Source organism: Ambystoma mexicanum, chromosome 12, assembly GCF_040938575.1.
Source record: "Ambystoma mexicanum isolate Mex_15411 chromosome 12, UKY_AmexF1_1, whole genome shotgun sequence".
In the NCBI taxonomy this organism is placed as follows: domain Eukaryota; kingdom Metazoa; phylum Chordata; class Amphibia; order Caudata; family Ambystomatidae; genus Ambystoma; species Ambystoma mexicanum.
Genome location: NC_090936.1, coordinates 56,612,692 through 56,633,368, shown reverse-complemented (window position 1 = coordinate 56,633,368; position 20,677 = coordinate 56,612,692). Strand labels below are relative to the sequence as shown.

At 47.4% G+C, this 20,677-nt stretch overlaps 1 protein-coding gene across 25 annotated transcripts in view; it reads right to left on the bottom strand.

The window, feature by feature from the left end:
- NRCAM (neuronal cell adhesion molecule) overlaps window positions 1-20,677 on the bottom strand; it is a 731,897-nt gene that overhangs the window by 238,153 nt on the left and 473,067 nt on the right. For 24 of the 25 annotated variants that reach the window (XM_069627974.1, XM_069627975.1, XM_069627972.1 and 21 more), the window contains one exon: window positions 13,077-13,094. The exons of the other annotated variant lie outside the window; for it this stretch is intronic. In XM_069627974.1, coding sequence (XP_069484075.1) covers window positions 13,077-13,094 — 18 coding nt within the window. The remainder of the gene's footprint in view (window positions 1-13,076; window positions 13,095-20,677) is intronic. 25 annotated transcript variants of the gene reach the window in all.

Here is a 20,677-nt window from a genome sequence, read left to right as displayed (position 1 = left end):
GCCAAGCCAGCCCAGGCACAATCCAGCATGCTCCCCGGTGGCCCTGGCTCATCTGAATTTAAGCCTCCCTCCTTCATCCTGATCATAACCAAGCCAGCCCAGGCACCATCCAACATTCTTCCCGGTGGCCCTGGCTCATCTCAATCTAAGTCCCCTCCTTCATCCTGATCATAACCAAGCCAGCCGAGCCACCATCCAACATTCTCCCCAGAGATCCCGGCTCATCAGAATCAAGGCCCCCCGCCTTCATCCTGATCATAACTAAGCCAGCCGAGCCACCATCCAACATTCTCCCCAGAGATCCCGGCTCATCAGAATCAAGGCCCCCCGCCTTCAACCTTGGAGGGTTCAGTTGTCTGTGGGAGGGGGGGGGGTTTAGACGGGATCTACGATGCCAACCAATCAATTCCCATGCTAAGCCATGTGAGTATGTCCTAACAATTACCACTATATCACAACAGCTCAGGGCAAGTAAGGCACATGTGGAGTTATTGAGATGTGGTTGGTTTTTTTAATTCCTCGAACAGAAAAGGAATGGTTCTAAGAGATGAACTGTATTTGGAACTCACCACTGGTTGCTTTCCTTTGACATAACGCCCTTATTAGAAACATGTCATTTTTGCTTCTCCAAGTCCATTTATAAAGGATATCCCAAGCTTAAAAGCCCCATGTTCCCTAGTTGGGACGGATGTATACCAAATGACCTTTTCACAATTGACCTTATTTAAAAGGTCAATTAGGACATATATGCGGGGGGAAAACCCCCTGCAACCCCCACCCAATCCAAAAAAAACACAACCCCCCATCCAATCCCTTTATATTATTTATAATCCAAAACCAACCCAATACATATATAAATCAACTAAAATAACATAAAGGTCAATTGTGCAAAGGTCAATTAGGACCACTATAATGAGGTCAATTAGGAAAAAAGGTCAATTGTAAGAGGTCAATTTGGGGAATACAGTTGGGACAGCAGAGGAAGATGGGACTAGTTTACCCAAGAGTTTCCCAAAAGACAAGTGGCTTAACCTCTCTGAGTGCTTACCACCCTTGTCGCAGAGGTTACTAAATGAGCTAGACGGAACTGAAAGACATCAGGCGAACATCCACAGGAACAGCTTGCAACAGTTATTAGCGTGGATGCCACCAAAGCCAGACCATCTTAGTGTACGAAACGCTTCCGTGGTCCTGTAGGCCCTTGCCATATCATGCCTTTTTGGGGCCGGATAAATGACAAACACACCACACCCTCGACAACACCTGCTGGACCTTTCTTCTGGGGGAGGGAGAGCGAGAATGGGTTGCATGATGACCCTGCTTGAACAGGAAGTACGGTTCCTTTTAAATTAAATAAACTTACATTAGAACGCTGGACCTTTCTTGTTACATTGCTCATGATGGATCAGGAGCTGTTAACCAATCAGGGAACGCCAACTAATGTTCAACTCAACACAGGTGTATGCTGTGGAGGCTTTCACTTACCTGCTTCTTGATTGGGCAAGAAACCTAATGGTCTTCTTGTCCTCTGTGCTGAACCAGGAGACAGAGTTGGACTAAAGATTAACATTTCAAGGGCGTTTATTCTCGATAAAAGAAAAATGACTGCCTATCCCTAATGCTATGAGAGATTTTCCGTGCCTAAACTAATTAAACTAAGGGTGCTCCTCAATTGTCCAAATCGAAAGATGTCCTCCGTTCAAAACCTAACCCCTATTTAGCAATACCACATTGAGAAAAACATAACATAAAAATAAGCCACAGTAGTAGCCTTTCCACTCAGTCTTCTTCTGGCCAAAACTACTTGGGTTACTCCGAAACATTGTTCATCAGCCTAACGTGGGTTTCAATAGTCTATCAAAGTGAAGTTTTCAGTCCGCTCTTCATGTTCCTTATGACAAGTTTTAAGTCTTAACACAAATCCAATGGTTACAGTTCCTTAAAAGGAGAAATAATTCTCGTAGTTCGATTCCACCAGGTTGGACATTGTCTTTCAATTTGTTCTTGATTTAGGATTGAGTAATTGAACCCTCCAGGTTATGATATGATATGATATGACATTTATAACAAGCCTTATTCCCTCTTTTCCAAGTGTTGAAAAAGGTTACTTATTTTTCTAGGGCTCCCCAAAATCTTCTGGCCCTCTGATTTGCTCAACTCAGCAGCGTCTCTCTTGGGCGTCTGCCTGTGCACATCAATTGGGTGTCACGGCTCCCATAACCCTTTTGGCTTCTCCAGCTTCTCTCTCCACAATAACGCTGGTTCTGCAGTATATGCAGCGTGGATGGGCGTGCCCTGATCTTAAGAAGTCTGTCTTCTGGGGTCAGATGGGGTACATATTACAGCGTGGCTGGGTGTGGCCTGATCTTAAGAAGTCTGTCTTCTGGGGTCAGATGGAGTACATATTACAGCGAGGATGGGTGTGGCCTGATCTTAAGAAGTCTGTCTTCTGGGGTCAGATGGAGTACATATTACAGCGTGGATGGGTGTGGCCTGATCTTAAGAAGTCTGTCTTCTTGTCATGACTCGCTGGCGCCGCGGCTCCCTTTGGCGGCGCTGGAGGTTGCGGACTATGTCTTTATTTCCCTCTCCCAGCATGGCTCCTGTTACTATGGGTAGCGGTGCAGTGTTTCCGTGTTCAGTCAGACGTCCTCTGACGTCACCACGCTGTTCCAGGGATCCCGGATATGGCGGTGCGGATCCACAGCTCAGCGCGTCGCTTCTCTCCCCAGACGCTCTGTAAATTCGCAGCTAGGGTGCATGTTACCTACATCCTCGCCTTTGCTTACCTTCTCTCTCTACCTTCCTACAGACTTGTGTCCTTATCCAGCCCCCCCACTCCCGACATCCGAGACTCTTCAAGACTCTTTGTTAGTCACTTCCTCCCAATACGCTGGGTACTGCTCCTTTCAACTTCTGTCTGATTTTTCCGGATGTCTATCCTTCAGCTAATATCCCGTTTGTTTATTTAGAGTACAGAAGCAGTCAGGGTCCCGCGGATAAGAATCTGTGGCTCCTTCCCGCATTGAAAAGCGACATACCGAGGACGACTGTATCCATCCTGCTACATCTTCGTTCCGGCAGGGTTTTCTCCCCCAGGAGGGTTTCCTTGGGATCCCTCACACAACCCCTTCTTCCCTTTCTAGGAGAGGGGAGGTGTCAGGTTCCTCAGGGGACTCCCCAAGTGCCTCGTTGATTGCTGCACAATCAGGTTAGTTATTGAAATTCTTACAGCAAGCAACGCCCCAAAATAAATCTCATTATGACAACGCTGCAAGCAGCGTTAGACCAAGTGCAGCAATTAACAACCGCTGTACAAGGTTTGTCCCATGAGGTACAAGCCTTGAAACACGAAAATGCTTACCTGAAACAGCAAATGTCAGTGAAGCCCCCAACAAGTTCTGAGATCCCTCCAGGCCCATTACCAGGTGGGAAATACAATGGGAATCCTCAATCTCTGAGGGAATTTCTGGACGCCTGCACAGTGCAATTCGCATTTAAAACGTCCTTTTTCCCCTCAGATAGAGACAGAGTGGGATACATGATTTCCCATCTAGCAGGACCCGCACTAGCCTGGGCCACGCCTATAGTCACTTCTAATAATGCCATTCTTGATTCGGTGCCTGCTTTCACGGCCAGCCTGAAGGCTATGTTCTCAAGAAAGGAGTACCATGTCTCCTCTCAAGAGAAACTTTTAGATTTCAAGCAAGGATCTTTAGGTATTCTAGAATTTATCACTCGGTTCAAACAAATGGCGTCAGGCACCTCATGGGCTGATGACGCAATGATAACATTGTTCAGAAGGGGGCTTCATGAGTTAAAAGACGAACTTGCACGGGTTTCTAGGCCCAATACACTTGCGGAATTGATCTCCCTAACAATGCAGTTGGACTATTAGCTACAGGAACGGCAAGCTGAAAAGAAAAGAGGGAGAAGTCACCGCTTTGGGTCAGACATTGTATCCGTCCCCAAAACCACAACTCCAGATGAACCCATGCAAGTGGGAATTACACGGGGACCTCTTACTCCAGAGGAACGTGCTCGCAGGAAAAGTCAAGGGCTATGTATGTACTGCGGCTCTTCCTCTCATGCCGTACATGAATGCCCAATCGCTCCTCTTAGACGGCAATCCCGTTCGGGAAACGCCAGACCCCAGCCGTAAAGGGAACAACAGTCGGTGCAACAGGTGCTAGTTCCCACTCTCCAACCCTGATTCCTCCATCATTAGACATGGTAGTTTTACGGGTCACTCTTTCCTTACCAGACAGAACCGTAGTAACGGTACCCGCCTTGGTAGATTGCGGTGCAGCGGGACTGTTCATAGACGATTTATGGGCTAAATCACAGAATTTACCTTGCTCTCCCAAAGCCATCGCAATACCCGTAGAAGGGGTGGATGGTACACCTCTGGTTTCAGGACCCATTCGGGAACAAACGTTCGCTTTAAAAATCTCCATCGGTTCCTACAGAGAAGATATCATATTTGACATTATTAAGGCCGCTCACTATCCCGTCATTTTGGGTTTGCCCTGGTTAAGGCTACACAACCCCTTCATAAACTGGTCAGCCGGTTCCATCTTCCTGGGGTCAGAACACTGTGTTCAACACTGTCTTGCAGACAGCTCTATAGGATTCTTTACTCCTCCTTCGCCTCCTGACAGATCCCAGAAGATCGTGGACCAGATCAGCCTCCTTCCTCCCGAATATGAAGAGTTCCAGGACATTTTTTCTTCTCCTCAGTTCTCTTAGCTTCCGCCTCATCGAAGAGACGATTGTTCAATTCGTCTTGAATCTTCACAGCCCATACCCTTCAGTAAAATGTACATCCTTTCGGAGAAGGAAAAATCGGTCTTAAGACAGTATCTCGATACCAATCTTAGGAACGGACTGATAACGGAATCAATCTCTCTGGCAGGAGCATCATTGTTTTTCATAGCGAAGAAGGACACAGACGAATTAAGGCCCTGCATCGATTATCGGGGCCTTAACAAGATCACCATTCCCGATCGTTATCTGATGCCACTCATCCCTGATATCTTGAGGCAGTAAAGGGGGCAACAATCTACACAAAACTGGATCTCAGAGGAGCTTATCACCTCATCAGGATTAAGGAGGGGGATGAGTGGAAAACTGCCTTTCGTACCCCCTGTGGGCATTTTGAGTACCGGGTTATGCCCTTTGGATTATCAAATGCTCCTGCGGTTTTCCAGAGATTTATCGACCACATTTTTTCTGATCTCCTTCTCCATACAACAGTAGTCTATCTTGACGACATCCTGGTGTATTCCAAGGACCCTAAAGAACATCACCAACATGTGAGTCAGGTCTTACACCGATTACGGAACAACCACCTATTCTGTAAACCAGAGAAGTGCAAATTCCATCAGACGACAGTTACTTATCTGGGGTTCGTCATGTCCTCCTCTGGGATTTCAATGGATCCACGCAAAGTAACAGCGATTCTGGAATGGTCTCCTCCCCGTACCATCAAAGAACTCCAAAGCTTTCTGGGATTCTCAAACCTTTACAGGAAGTTTATAGCAGGGTTTTCTTCCATTGTTCTGCCAATAACAAGGCTGCTCAAGAAGGGAAAGACTTTCGAATGGACAACAGAAGCCCAGTCAGCCTTCGATACTTTGAAAGCCCTTTTTACATCGGCTCCACTCTTGCAAACTCCAGACCAGAGCCTACCCTTTATTGTTGAAACAGACACCTCTCACTTCGCCTTGGGAGCCGTGTTGAAACAGGCGCAGGCACATGGACCAGAACATCCTGTAGCTTATCTTTCTAAAACCTTCTCTCCCTCTGAAATCAACTACACGGTTTTAGAAAAGGAACTGTTGGCCATAAAGCGAGCATTTCAGGAATGGAGGCATCTCCTTTTGGGTTCCCAACACCCTATCGAAGTACGCACGGATCATCAAAACCTTAAAAGCCTCCAATACGCAGAAACACGTAACAGTCGGCAAGCTAGATGGGCACATTTCTTTTCCCCCTACAACATAACATTCACAATCATCCCTGGTAAAAACCAATCTACAAGCCGATACATTATCACGCAGAGATCCAACTTGCAAACTTGGTTTTCAGACCGAAAGACTGTTTCCTCAGGCTACATTTATCGCTGTAGTCCAAGACTTCCTTCACTCAATTGCATCCCAAACTTGTATCGTCAAGGACTCTATCAGTCTTCAAACGGAAAAATGGGGTCTCTCCTTTGAAGATGGATGCTTTTATCAGGACCATCGAGTCTACGTCCCTACTCTCCAGCTCTGTACCGAAGTGATGCATATGTGTCATGATTCCGTCATGGCCGGACATCACGGAATAGCCAGCACCCAGGAGCTTGTACTAAGGCATTTTTGGTGGGAAACTCTGAGAAAGGATGTGAAAGACTATGTTTCATCGTGCGTGGTCTGCCTCCAAGCCAAAACCCCTTGCAGAAAACCAATAGGGAAGTTGGCACTGGTACAGATACCTACCCATCCCTGGCAACTGATTTCCACTGATTTCATTGTCGACTTACCTGCTTCAAAAGGTCATTCCACCATTATGGTAACGGTCGACTATTTTACCAAATTGGCCCACTTTCTGGCTTTACCCTCAATATCGACAGCCCCACAAATGGCCAGACACTTCATCAATTCCATTTTTTCTCAGCACGGTCTACCGGAGAGTATAGTGCCCGATCGAGGTTCACAGTACATTTCCCGATATTGGAAGCAGGTCTGTTCCGCGTTGGGAATTAAAAGAGCCTTAAGTTCGGGTTATCACCCTCAAACTAACTGGCAGACCGAACGCTTGAATCAGACTCTGGAAACATACCTACGTTGCTTTGCATCTGCGGCACAGGATAACTGGATGGAACTGTTACCCTTGGCAGAGTTTGCCTACAACAACGCTCCTCATGCATCCATTAGGACTAGTCCATTCCATTGTACCTATGGGTACAATCCCTCCTGTTCTCCTCCGTAAGTTCGCAGCTAGGGTGCATGTTACCTACATCCTCGCCTTTGCTTACCTTCTCTCTCTACCTTCCTACAGACTTGTGTCCTTATCCAGCCCCCCACTCCCGACATCCGAGACTCTTCAAGACTCTTCGTTAGTCACTTCCTCCCAATACGCTGGGTACTGCTCCTTTCCACTTCTGTCTGATTTTTCCGAATGTCTATCCTTCAGCTCATATCCCGTTTGTTTATTTAGAGTACAGAAGCAGTCAGGGTCCCGGGAATAAGAATCTGTGGATCCTTCCCGCGTTGAAAAGCGACATACCCAGGACGACTGGATCCATCCTGCTACATCTTCGTTCCGGCAGGGTTTTCTCCCCCAGGAGGGTTTCCTTGGGATCCCTCACACAACCCCCTCTTCCTTTTCTAGGAGAGGGGAGGTGTCAGGGTCCTCAGGGCACTCCCCAAGTGCCTCGTTGATTGCTGCACAATCAGGTTAGTTATTGAAATTCTTACACTTCTGGGGTCAGATGGGGTACATATTACAGCGTGGATGGGTGTGGCCTGACCTTAAGAAGTCTGTCTTCTCTGGGTCAGATGGAGTACATATTACAGCGTGGATGGGCGTGCCCTGTTCTTAAGAAGTCTGTCTTCTGGGGTCAGATGGGGTACATATTACAGCGTGGATGGGTGTGGCCTGATCGTAAGAAGTCTGTCTTCTGGGGTCAGATGGAGTACATATTACAGCTTGGATGGGTGTGGCCTGATCTTAAGAAGTCTGTGTTCTGGGGTCAGATGGAGTACATATCACAGCGTGGATGGGTGTGTCCTGATCTTAAGAAGTGGGTCTTCTGGGGTTAGATGGGGTACATATTACAACGTGGATGGGTGTGTCCTGATCTTAAGAAGTCGGTCTTCTGGGGTCCGATGGGCATGGGTGTCATTTTAGGGGGGGCAGGGGTGTTTGTCCCCCCCAACTTTCATGGCACACCATTTTGTGCCCATTCATTTGGCTGGGGTACCTTTTCTTCAGATGCCATGTCCCCACCAACATTTTCAGAAAAGTTACTCCACTGCCGATGGGGTACATATTACAGCTTGGATGGGTGTGCCCTGATCTTAAGAAGTCTGTCTTCCGGGGTCAGATGGAGTACATATTACAGCTTGGATGGGTGTGCCCTGATCTTAAGAAGTCTGTCTTCTGGGGTCAGATGCGGTACATATTACAGCGTGGATGGGTGTGGCCTGATTTTAAGAAGTCTGTCTTCTGGGGTCAGATGGAGTACATATTACAGCGTGGATGGGTGTGGCCTGATCTTAAGAAGTCTGTCTTCTGGGGTCAGATGGGGTACATATTACAGCGTGGATGGGTATGGCCTGACCTTAAGAAGTCTGTCTTCTCTGGGTCAGATGGAGTACATATTACAGCGTGGATGGGCGTGCCCTGATCTTAAGAAGTCTGTCTTCTGGGGTCAGATGGGGTACATTACAGCGTGAATGGGTGTGGCCTGATCTTAAGAAGTCTGTCTTTTGGGGTCAGATGGAGTACATATTACAGCTTAGATGGGTGTGGTCTGATCTTAAGAAGTCTGTCTTCTGGGGTCAGATGGAGTACATATCACAGCGTGGATGGGTGTGTGCTGATCTTAAGAAGTGGGTCTTCTGGGGTTAGATGGGGTACATATTACAACGTGGATGGGGGTGTCCTGATTTTAAGAAGTCTGTCTTCTGGGGTCCGATGGGCATGGGTGTAATTTTAGGGGGGACAGGGGCGTTTGTCCCCCCCAACTTTCATGGCACACCATTTTGTGCCCATTCATTTGGCTGGGGTACCTTTTCTTCATATGTCATGTCCCCCCCAACATTTTCAGAAAAGTTACTCCACTGCGATGGGGTACATATTACAGCTTGGATGGGTGTGCCCTGATCTTAAGAAGTCTGTCTTCTGGGGTCAGATGGGGTACATATTACAGCGTGGATGGGTGTGGCCTGATCTTAAGAAGTCTGTCTTCTGGGGTCAGATGTAGTACATATTACAGCTTGGATGGGTGTGCCCTGATCTTAAGAAGTCTGTCTTCTGGGGTCAGATGGGATACATATTACAGCGTGGATGGGTGTGGCCTGATCTTAAGAAGTCTGTCTTCTGGGGTCAGATGGAGTACATATTACAGCTTGGATGGGTGTGCCATGATCTTAAGAAGTGGGTCTTCTGGGGTCCGATGGGGTACATATTACAACATGCATGGGTGTGTCTTGATCTGGGGTCAGATGAGGTACATATTACAACATGGATGGGTGTGCCATGATCTTAAGAAGTGGGTCTTCTATGGTCAGATGAGGTACATATTACAACGTGGATGGGCTTGTCGAGATCTGGGATCAGATGGGCTATAAATTGCAACGTGGATGGGTGTGTCCAGATCTGGGGTCAGATGGGGTATAAATTGCAACGTGGATTGGTGTGTCCTGATCTTAAGCAGTATGTCTTCTGGGGTCAGATGGGATACATATTACAACGTGGAGGGGCGTGTCCAGATCTAGATTCAGATGGGGTACATATTACAACGTGGATGGGTGTGTTGTGATCTTAAGAAATAGGTCTTCTGGGGTCAGATGGGGTACAAATTGCAACATGGATGGATGTGTCCTGATCTGGGGTCAGATGGGGTACACATTGCAACGTGGAGGGGTGTGTCCTGATCTAGGGTCAGCTGGGGTACAAATTGCAACGTGGATGGGTGTGTCCTGATCTGGGGTCAGATGGGGTAAAGGTGCAACGTGGGTGGGTGTGTCCTGATCTGGGGTCAGATGGGGTAAAGGTGCAACGTGGGTGGGTGTGTCCTGATCTGGGGTTTGATTTGTATTTGTATTTATTTATTTGTAAAGCGCAGCCCAGCCCTGGGGCAACTGGGCGCTGATTCTTACAAGTTACACAAATACAGGATATACAATGAACATTAAAGCAAAAGCAGGTTTCATAGGCACAGGCTATGCAAATATATACATACGATCATGTTACGTGGGCAAAACAAGGTACATTGTTAATATTGATTGCAGTCAGAGTATTACATTTTGAGTCTACATAGATAGGTGTACACGAGTAGGTAGTCAGTGTGTCGGAGCAATCATTACCTAGGACAGGGTGGTTTGGTTGGTTAATTTGGCTGAGCAGACTGGTTAATGTCGTGTTCTTGGAACCAACTTTTTGCCTTTAAGCGAAATTGTGAGAATGAAGGTGCTTCTCTGATGGAGATGGGGAGAGCATTCCATTTCTTAGCCGCAAGGACTGGGAAGCTGACTACACCTGCCCGTTGTTGGTTAGAGCGTGAGATGACTATGCTATGTGCTTGTGCAGCTCTAGTAGGTTGTGTAGAAGTGCGGCGTGAGAATGTGTCCACAAGGTAAGTTGGTGCCTGGTTATGGAGACATTTGTGAGTTACAGTGACTTCAAGTCTACCCTTTGCTTAATATTGAGCCGCTTTATATCTTGTCTAGTAGATGTGATCTGGTGTTTTCTGGGAATGTTACAAGCCGCTCTGACGGCATTATTTTGCATGTCTTGCATTTTGTTGATGCTCTGCTGAGATGTGCCCAGGTATAGTGCGTCACAGTAATCGAGTTTTGATAAAACTAACGCTCTTGCTACTGAGGTGCAGTTTGTCAGAGTCAGGTAGGGGCGGCAGGCTGTGATGAGCTTGCAAGTCAGTGCTGTGGAGGAGGCTAAGGCATTAGTTTGTCTTGTGAATGTGAGGGCGGAGTCAATGTAGATTCCTAGCGTTTTTACATCTTTTGCTACTTTTTCGTCGTTTAGACAAAGACCATGCTTTGCCATTCAAATTTGTATAGTACTGTAGATGTCGTTGAGTACCTTACTGTCTACAAAGTGATCACCAGTGATAGGTATGAGTATCTGGGTATCGTACACATAATTAGTGTAAATGATACCCAGACGGTCAAGTATATCGAAAAGGGGCTTGGTGAACACATTGTACAGAGTTGGTGAGACGCACGATCCTTGTGGTACCCCACAGGTCACAGGGGAGGCTAGTGAGGAGGCAGAAGGAGAGAAGACTCTCATGGATCTATTACTAAGGAAAGATTCAATCCACACGTTAGCTTGGTCTGAAAAGTGTGCGCCAGAAGACAAGTGTTTACATAGAATTTTATGGTTCACCAGGTCAAAAGCTGCAGAGAGGTCAAGTAGTAGGAGTAATGCTGGTTTGCCCTTGTCTTTTAGGATCTGAATTTGAGATTTCAAATCAATAAGTGCTGTCTCTGTCCCGTGTCTTGGTTTTATACTATTATATATATATTATATAACATTATTCATTTTACAACGTGGGTGGGTGTGTCCTGATCTGGGGTAAGAAGAGGTAAAAATTGCAACATGGACTGGACTGTGGACATAGTACATTGGACCGGTGTGTGTCCTGCTTTTGAGACGTTTGTGCTCGGGTGTCAGATGGGGGATAGAAGCAAGGGTGCTCTGGTCTCAGGAAGTCTGCTAATTAAGGTGGGCCTATTATACCTGTCATGTGTGGTACATGACAAGAAACCTGACTTCTGGCGTCAGCTGGGGTACATAATTATAACAGACAGGTGTGCAGGCGTGCATACTGATCTTAATAAGTGTCTTCAGGTGTCAGAGCGGGGACACATTGTAATGGACGGGTGTGAGTTCTGATCTTGGGTCAGAGGCGGGGAATTGCAGAGCGGAAACGGAAGCGTCCTGATCTCAAGGAGTCATCTGCCATCAGGTCTGGGACATGTTATGCGTATCGCGCATGCGTCGTGATCTCCGGAACTAGATCTTTCGGGGTCAGGTGGGGGAGGGACATATTATCATGGACTTGGCTGTGCCTTGATCTTAGGATGTGTGTCTTTGAATGCAGGTGGATAATATACAGTGTGTGAAAAGGAATATGTGACAAGGAGTCTGTCATGTAAAGCGAGTCTTTGCTTGCGTGTTGCGTCCGCAGCCAGTGCTGCGGCTTATCATTGTGGAGCGGCAATTTCATCATGTTCGAAGAAAGGATTGCAGTTGTGCACATATGTGACATATCTGTCTAAACATTCTGCACATGAGCCAGCAAATGAATTCATGGTTCGGACATGTCTGTAACATCTTATGGAATGACACGTGTGCTCGCTGCATCCATGCGGGAGCAACATGTCACTGCTGGCTGTCTTTCACCTCAGCTGACACCAGAGCATGCATTGCTAAAAAAACAATGGGCCTCATTACAAATCAGGTGGTCTGGAAATAACGGTGGCGGTAAACCCGCCGCCACTGTTGTTTCCGGACTGCCTGATCACAACTCCTGCAGGCGGGAGGTGATGTTCCCGCCAGGTCGGACCTGGCGGGTTTAACACCGCCCGCCTGCAGGCAGACGAGGAAACACCGGCAGCATTACGAGATGCTGGCAGTGTTTCCATGATCCCCCATTCCCATTGAGTCCTATAGGACTCAATGGGAATGGGGATTAACACCATTCCGCCTCCGTGATTCCCGGAAAACCGGGGTTGTAATGCCCCGGTAATTCCGGGAATCACGGAGGCGGAATGGTAATACGAGTCCGGCGGTAACCAGGCGGTTTTACCGCCTCGGTTACCGCCGGACTCGTAATGAGGCCCAATGTCAGTTTTGTAAAAAAAAAAAAAAAAAGTACTAGACTATTTTTTAAAGCACTCATTTATATTACTGGTTTCCCTTTTTTTCCTTTATAAAAACCTTTTTTTGATTATTGCATAAAAATGTTATGTCAATACTTTTATCTGAAGTGGTGTAAAAGTTTCATAGTAAACTGTAAAACACCAAATAAAAATAAAAAATAAATCACTGAACACATTTTATTTGGCACAAAAAGGCTGATCCTTGAGAGAAGCCAAAACTAAGCGGCCGCGCGCCACATGCAGCGGGTAAGAGCCACGGCAGACACACTCGAGTAGAGAAAGCCACTCTAGCAGCAGGGAAGAGCCACTGCAGACACACTCGAGTAGAGAAAGCCACTCCAGCCGCAGTTTGCTTAGCGGAAGCACAGTATTGCACAGCATCGACACAGCATTGCACAGCATTGCACAGCACACAGCCTGGGCTCGACTGTCTGCCGGCGACAGACAGAAACTTACGTTCTTCGAGAAGTTTGGCTACGGGTCCACATCAGAACCAGCATGGCAACAAATAGAGATTAAAGAGAGGCGCTGGTTAGTAAGAGGAAAGCTGGAAGCACAGATATCAATGTACATGTACCATTGACCTACAAAAAAACCACAAACCTCCTGGGAAGGCAGCAAGTGAGCGGGGCGCGCCCTGGCACAAAAGAACACATTGCGCCTCCCTCAGCGGGCCAGCGGCCATCAATGCATCTTCCTTGTGACCATATGGGGGGGCACAAAAGAAGTGCTCGAGGGCACAATGACTCTCTCAAAGCAGGGGCTGGGGGTCTCTGATTCTGAGGCGGCCATTGCCTTGGACGTGTAATTACTTTAGGCCTTACAAGTAGGCCAGACGTACCCTTAATCTCCATGTGCATGTCGCATTTGGCCTGTAATCGCATTGAAATTAAAGCCCCTCCATGCATATTCAGCCATCAATTAAAGGGACCGGGGAACATGGCTGCACAAAGCACACAATGTGGCTTAATGTTTAAGAAGCTCCGCGTCCCCTGAAAGACTGAAACCATTTGCCAAGCCTGTTCGAAAAGACTAAATAAACAATTGTTTGTGAATTACATACACGAAGCACTAAATATCAATTCGACAGCGTGTGGCTTATATTGACACATTTGTATATCCTTTTCAGAATTACAGTGAATCCTTTTAGGTAAAACATACCGATGAATTACTGGTTCCTTGTCATTTCATGGCGGGATGAAATATCGCTGGGTTTTTCTCCACGGATATTTTAAAGAAAAAACTCTCGAATTTGTTTATTTTTTATTTTGGGGGTTTCCCGCCTCTAAGTGCCCCATCGCCTTTGATTTTTTATTTATTCCCAAAAACCCACACCCAGTATATATACTTTTCTAACACCACATACAAAATGTGATGATTTTTTTCGTTAAAATATCCGCAGAGAAAAACCCAGCGAAATTTCATCCCGTGATGAAAGGACGTTATACCGAATTAATGACATATTGTCATAGCGAGGGAAAGCGCTGCTAGACTATGAAGGCTAGTGTTTTTCTAATTGCATCACTGCACTCAAAGTGTCCTGTATGATACACAAGCCTTATACCTGGGTAACAAAAATGGATCTATGAAGTTTGTATGAAATTAATTGGCCAAATCAAACTGTGCTGCATTCTGTTACTGATTTTCTGACTGCAGAATTCAGGGGGTCAGGGGTGGGGGGAGGTTGCCCCAGTCTTCTTCACCTACCCTCTCACCCCCCTTTCTATATACCTAAACCCAGCCCACCATCTATAACTTTTATGGTAAAAAAAGAGGTAAAAACTGCTGCTAATTGTGATTTGACGAAGTTGAAGTTCAAACAAAGTGGGGAATACTGCAAAAAAAGATTCATTGAAGCTATAACATTGGGGTCCTCCAAATCCACCCCACGAGGCACACACAAGGTTTCTTGATCACCACTGGCTATGTAAATAACTCAACTTGAAACAGATCTAAATTCCAGTGTAGTTTGTCTGGGTATCCTGGAAACACGGAGTGGATTTAATTCTTGAGGACCGGGCTTGAAGACCCCTGAAGTAGAGCAAGAAAAGCGGGTGTATAAGTGTATAGTTGGGACCGAGGAGCCTGAAACGCCTCCGAGATCAGGTCAATGAACAGGACGTCTTTTACGGCAGAAGCACGGTACTCTCAAAGCATCACTAACCCAAGGATTTCAAATCTGGTAAGATGGAAGCCATTCATCGATGATCTTCTTGGAAAGTTCTCCCACGCGTTTCCCCGTCCCTGTTCAGATTAAGCCGTTGGCTCATGTGCCCAGCCCTGCGCCAGTGCTGTTTCTTACAAAAGCTAACTTATGGCATTTGTAAGATCGCATCATTTTTCCAGTGGTTTAAGAAATTGCAAGTGTTATGTTGTCCCACGTGGGGTGGTGTGCCAGGTGTGAAAAAGCACATTCCAGCCGTTCCATTTGTTCCGAGTCAGTATAGTATTTTACATATATTCAACGTTTTCTCAATCATAAATGGCACACGCTGATGGCCTATGCTGGCTTATTAGGTGCCTTTTAAAATGGATATGAAAGCCAATATACGGTAGACAGTTGATTATTGAGTATTAGTAAAGGCTTGCCTGACCCCCTTTAGCATATCATCCATATTGCCAGTCACACTGGGGTCTTCCAGGGTCGGTTGCCTTTCGATAGCCCTGTTCTCTCTTTAAAAATGGGCCGCATCAGCTCCAGGCGCTTTCATCAGTCATTTTTTTGATGGAGGACTTCTAGACATTTCATGCTCATTTTTTATTTATTTTTTAAATCGGGAAAGCACATCCCACCCTTTTGCTTTCCCCCCACCTACCAATACTACCATTACCGTTTCCTATCTGTTTATATTTTTTATATGTTGTATATATGTATATATATATTTTTTTTTAGTTTTTTCGTTGTTTTGTTTAGATGCTGTATTGTTTTCAGTTGACCACCATAAAACATGCACCATGAAAACGTTCTACCAAGGAAAATACAGCAAAGAAAACATACAATGGACCGGTCATGTTTATTAGACGACTTGGATTGGCTTCCCCTTTGCAATCCACCTGACATTACTTTAGCTTTCTCATTTCATTTAGAATTAATTATTATCAATGGAGAAACTATCAAAAATGTCTACTCAATACTATCGCACCTGTTGCTTATTTGTAACACTAGTGACTGCCTCCATCAGTCTTTCTTGGAAGAGATACCAAAATGACCAAAACCTTTTGTAGAGTAGGGACGTCCAATGCTTTATGTATATGAACGGTTTGTAACGCTACAAAGTCACCTTGGCATGTTGGCCTTGCAAATGAGACTTCTGTTCCGAGTGTTTCGCAGGTATTCACTCCTTCAGGGCATCACCATCGGTCGTAAGAGACAAGGAGGCTTCAATACTGCAGCTGAACGAGTCGGTGTTGATCTAACCAGAGAGTCCTTATGAATGATTATTAACCTTAATGAGATCTTCCCGGCCAATCTTAGAACCATTGCTGTTAGAAGTAGTCAAAAGCCCAGCAAGATTGGGACAGAAGTAATTGTGCCACTGACTGATACAGGGCTTTGAAAGTGGCTCTAGTGAGCTATGCATAATGCCGTGTGCATAAAGGAGTCTGCTGGCAGCCGTTGTACCATTTCCTTACGTGGTGATTTAATACAACCTAAATCGGTCTTGTGAAGCTCGCTTCGGCCATGCTTGTTGGCCTCGTTGAGCATAAAAAAGCCCTGATCAGCAATTAAGAGGCTCCACCGGGTGCTCTTTCACTCGTCTGGCTGTAAATTCATTGGCCCTCATTACGACCCTGGCGGAGATCGTGGTGCAATATGCACCATGGAGCACGGCGGAAAGCTGCCGATACCGCCATGGGGGTTGGCGGATTTACCGCCCCATTCCGACCTTGGCGGGGCGGTAAATCCCCATTCCCCATTTTACCCTTCCCCATTCCCATTTTTGCCCCATAGGGTATAATGGGAGTGGGGAAGGCGTTAATTACGCCACCGTAAAATACGGTGGCGTAATTAACAACAAGGTCCCGTAGCGCCATGGATTTCTCCGCCCGGAAAAACCAGGCGGAAACCGCTCCATGGCGCTACGGGAACTTGTAGTAGGGCGGAAGGGTCCGCCGCGAATACCGCTGGCGTAAACCCACTCTGCCAGGGTCGTAATGAGGCCCATTATCTATTGTAAGGGCTAACCCAGCACTGCCCAATTTTCCAGATATTATAAAAGCATGGGTCCCGTTCCCTACTCGTAGTGACTATAGCGGGATGATGGGGGAAGTAGTCTCCACCTGGAACCAGTCCATGTTTTCCCCCTTTTCCCCAACCCAGGTCCACCACCCAGTCTGCCCACCCCGCCGAGGTAAGTCTGCCAAACCAGTGGTGCCCACCCACACTTCGGCCACAACGCTTCCCTGGGCCTGTGACATGTCCCTCCTCTGCACTGGTCTTCAATAGACATAACCTTTCGCAGAGCTGCGCCCTAACCCAGCGTGATGGCGGAAGTGCAGTGCCTGACTGAAGTGCTCCTCCACGCCAAAGGCAAACATGTGGGCGCACCCCACGCCTATGTCGAGTGCGCACCAGGCAATCCATGTCTGAGGAACAATGGAAAGAGTCCATACTAAGCAACATTTCTTACAATCGCCTCTACTGATTATCGGAGAACCTAAAAAAAAGCTCTTCCAAATTTGTGTTGTGCCTTGAAGGCACAGCGGTAATTGGTTGGTTTTACCACATGGGAATTATTTCTGTGCCTATTCTACACAGTGGCCCCATTGAAATTGCCAGCCACGCCCATAGCCGCGCATAACCTTGCTCTCGCGCAGGGGTGTTGCTATGTCTGGAAAAGATCCCGAGATACGCTAATGTCGGGACTCAGGGCTAGCAAGCCCCTGAGCTTCTATCCGGGGCTAGGACCAAAAGCACCGGGGCTATAGCCTCGGGAGGATAGCGCAGGGGCAACATGTCCGCATTGGAAGCAAGACGACACAGAGCAACATGGGTTTGATCCCCGGGTCTGGCTTAGAAACCTCTGGGTATTAAGCGCGTTATAAATAACCTATCATATCATATAGCCCCCTCATAGCTCCCCAGCAACACCTCTGCATCTCACGCGATATTGCTTCGTGAGGCATGGGCAGAAATCGGCAATGGTGTCCAGCTCTTCGATCCTATGTGGCTTGAGAAATAAGGCAAAGATTTGAGCCTCTGAAGAGGAAGGTTTAATATTGAGCCCCTGGGAATCTTATCTATGGAACAAGGACAGCAAGTCCAGGATCCAAAATGATTCCTAAAGGTCCATCAACCGAGAAAAAAAAAGACATCTCCGAATGGTTGCCGGATGCACTGACCCACAAGTAAAGGATTGTGCTGTGAAAGGGGCGTGGATACACATTTACCACGTGGCTTGGAGGGCATCCCCTGCAATTCACCCAAACCCAGAGAAAGAGGTATGGGCAACCCAAGCAGTGGCACTGCTCTTCCAGATAGGAGTGCAATGGTCAGATCTGCACAATGCCACTGCAGTGCATCGCGGGCAGTGCCCTACACTGCCCGCCGCGTGGCTGGGGAAATTCGTGCACTGTCTGCCTCCCACAGGGCAGTATAATTATACACGGGGATCGAACCTGTGGTGCTCCGTGTCAGCTTGCTTCCAAGGCGAACGCATTGCCCCTGAGCTATCCTCCACAGACTCCCATCAAAGATCTGTCCCTAGATAATGGAACCTTGCAGGCTGCCGCATGCAAGGGCCAGGCTGTCATACCTCAGCTGGCACAATTCATTTTGCCAAACACATTCCCAGGCCTTGAGCACGACAAGGTTTTTTTTGGGGCCAGAGGAAAGGCACATCTGCCCGCAACAGCTTGCATTTAATGTTCTATGAATTGCCTAATTTCTTTTGTAAATGTTGCTGTCCTTGTCCTCAGAGGAACCCATATGATGGAACATGTGCTTAGTGCATGGTCACTGCCCAAATAAAATACAAACTAAACACATTGCACCAAAATGCTCCACAAGGCAGTGACTAACTAGATTATCTGTGTTGTTTGTATTTATTACCATGTGATTTGCTACAGTCGCCGATGCGGATATCAACATCCAGCTACATATAAAGCCATTCAATTCAGTGAGCTCTGGATAAAGCCGGGGGGTGGGGTGATTACAGGACAGTAGCAATTTTCTTGGGTGCTCGAGCACCCCGTGGCACCAACTGCGCGATCTCTACAAGGCTCGGTCCCGCCATGGGCTCCATCGTCTTTCTGAAGGAGGGAGTTATTGGCAAATGAATAGGAGACTTTTGGGACTCAATGAGAGAGTTCACCGCTCAAGCTTTAGTGATAATGGAAGGACTAGAAAAGGCGATCACGTCACCAGGAATGTGTGAACGGACTGGAGGTGGAACGCATGGTGAAGGTCAGTGCCGAAGTGGCTTTGTCGGAACAGGGGATACTGCTAAGAGGGGGCTGCATTGTCATCCAATCCTCTCCGCCAGTTGTGATCTTAAACTCACACTATGGCAGGCACACGTAGAAGGATGACAGGGCACGTCTGATATCGCTGGCACTGCACTACATACTTCCTCCCTGAGGCTCCTCCTCTTCCTCCTGCCCCGCCCAGTCTTTAACCCTTGAGTGTCCTCATAGCAGACACCTCGTTCAACACAATGTGAAGGGAGCCTTATGCGATCAGGGTGCCGGGAGCCGAAATACCACGGGGAAGGAAGGCATCATGCATGGGCATAATCTTAGGGGGGGGACAAGGGTGTTTGTCCCCCCACCCAACTTTCATGGCACACCATTTTGTCCCCATTCATTTGGCTGGGGTGCCTTTTCTTCAGATTTCATGTCCCCCCCAACCTTTTCAGCAAAGTTACTTCACTGGCATCATGGCAAGTTTCCTTGAACCCACTTGCATATTATCCAAGATCACACATTTTAGCTTGAGGACGTGCGCCAACATACATGCATAGTTACTTCCCATAAACACATCTTAAATATTTTAGTGCATGCATAGGAATTTATTCTTTTTAAAATCGTTTTTAGAGTGCCAATGATTTTGCGTATAAGGCGCATATCAGCACCTAGTGTGTGTTGTCAAGTGCCTTTGATCACCGCCTAGTAACAGGAAGGCCTTCGGCCCAGGGCAGTAGCGATATCCCCCGAATCCATGGCCAGATCAGCCCCCCACGTGCACTGACCATTTAAGGTGAAGGAGCCTACAAGCAAGGTTTGCATAGCATTGCGACACATGCAATGTTCGGTCTACAGACATGACATGCGTCGCAGAGGGTCTCAGAGTCCGGTCGCTGAGAGCAGAATGCGATCTCTGATTTCAGGGCGTGGACACAGAGCAGTTTGAGTTCAGCGACTGCAAATGGGAGCTATGTATGCGCCCAATGGCTGGGCAGAAGTGGCTCTCGTGCCCCGCAGCAGAGGGGGTGGGGGGACACTGACTGGAGACCAAACAGCAGAACCACAAAGCATGCTTGAGCGAAAGAGTCAACTAATACAAAAACGGCTAATATGATGGGACGCCGACCTGTGGGCGCTTTCGAATCCACCATGCGTCCAGGGCAGAAGGCATGCTGTTTGGCATCAGGAACAAGCAACGCAGCTGGAACTAATCAGGGTAATCATTCAGACATATAGGTGATTAGTTGGTGCAATAGACCCTGGAAGTTGCACCTGCGAGCACTGGTGCGTCCAGAGGGCAGGGACTCCTAGTAACAGACGAGTGACACAAGAAAAGAAACACACAACAGCCGCCTGCATATCACAAGATCCACACACAGACAGTGCCCTCAAAGCTAAACGCCCTCACCCTCCCACCTGCACCCGGTCCCAAAACTGGACAGGGCCACACACTGGCCTCCGATTCTTCTGCCTGTTGGTCAGTGCGACCCGAGCGGTTATGGAGTCTCTGCGTGGTCGTTTTATCCCAAGAGGGATCCACTGGGCACTGGTTTTCCTTTCATGGCGGGTCAAGGCCCTTCTGGCCCCCTACTTTGCCCCAGACATCTAGCGGGTCGTTTTCTGTCTTGGGCGGATAGCTCAGGGGCAACGTG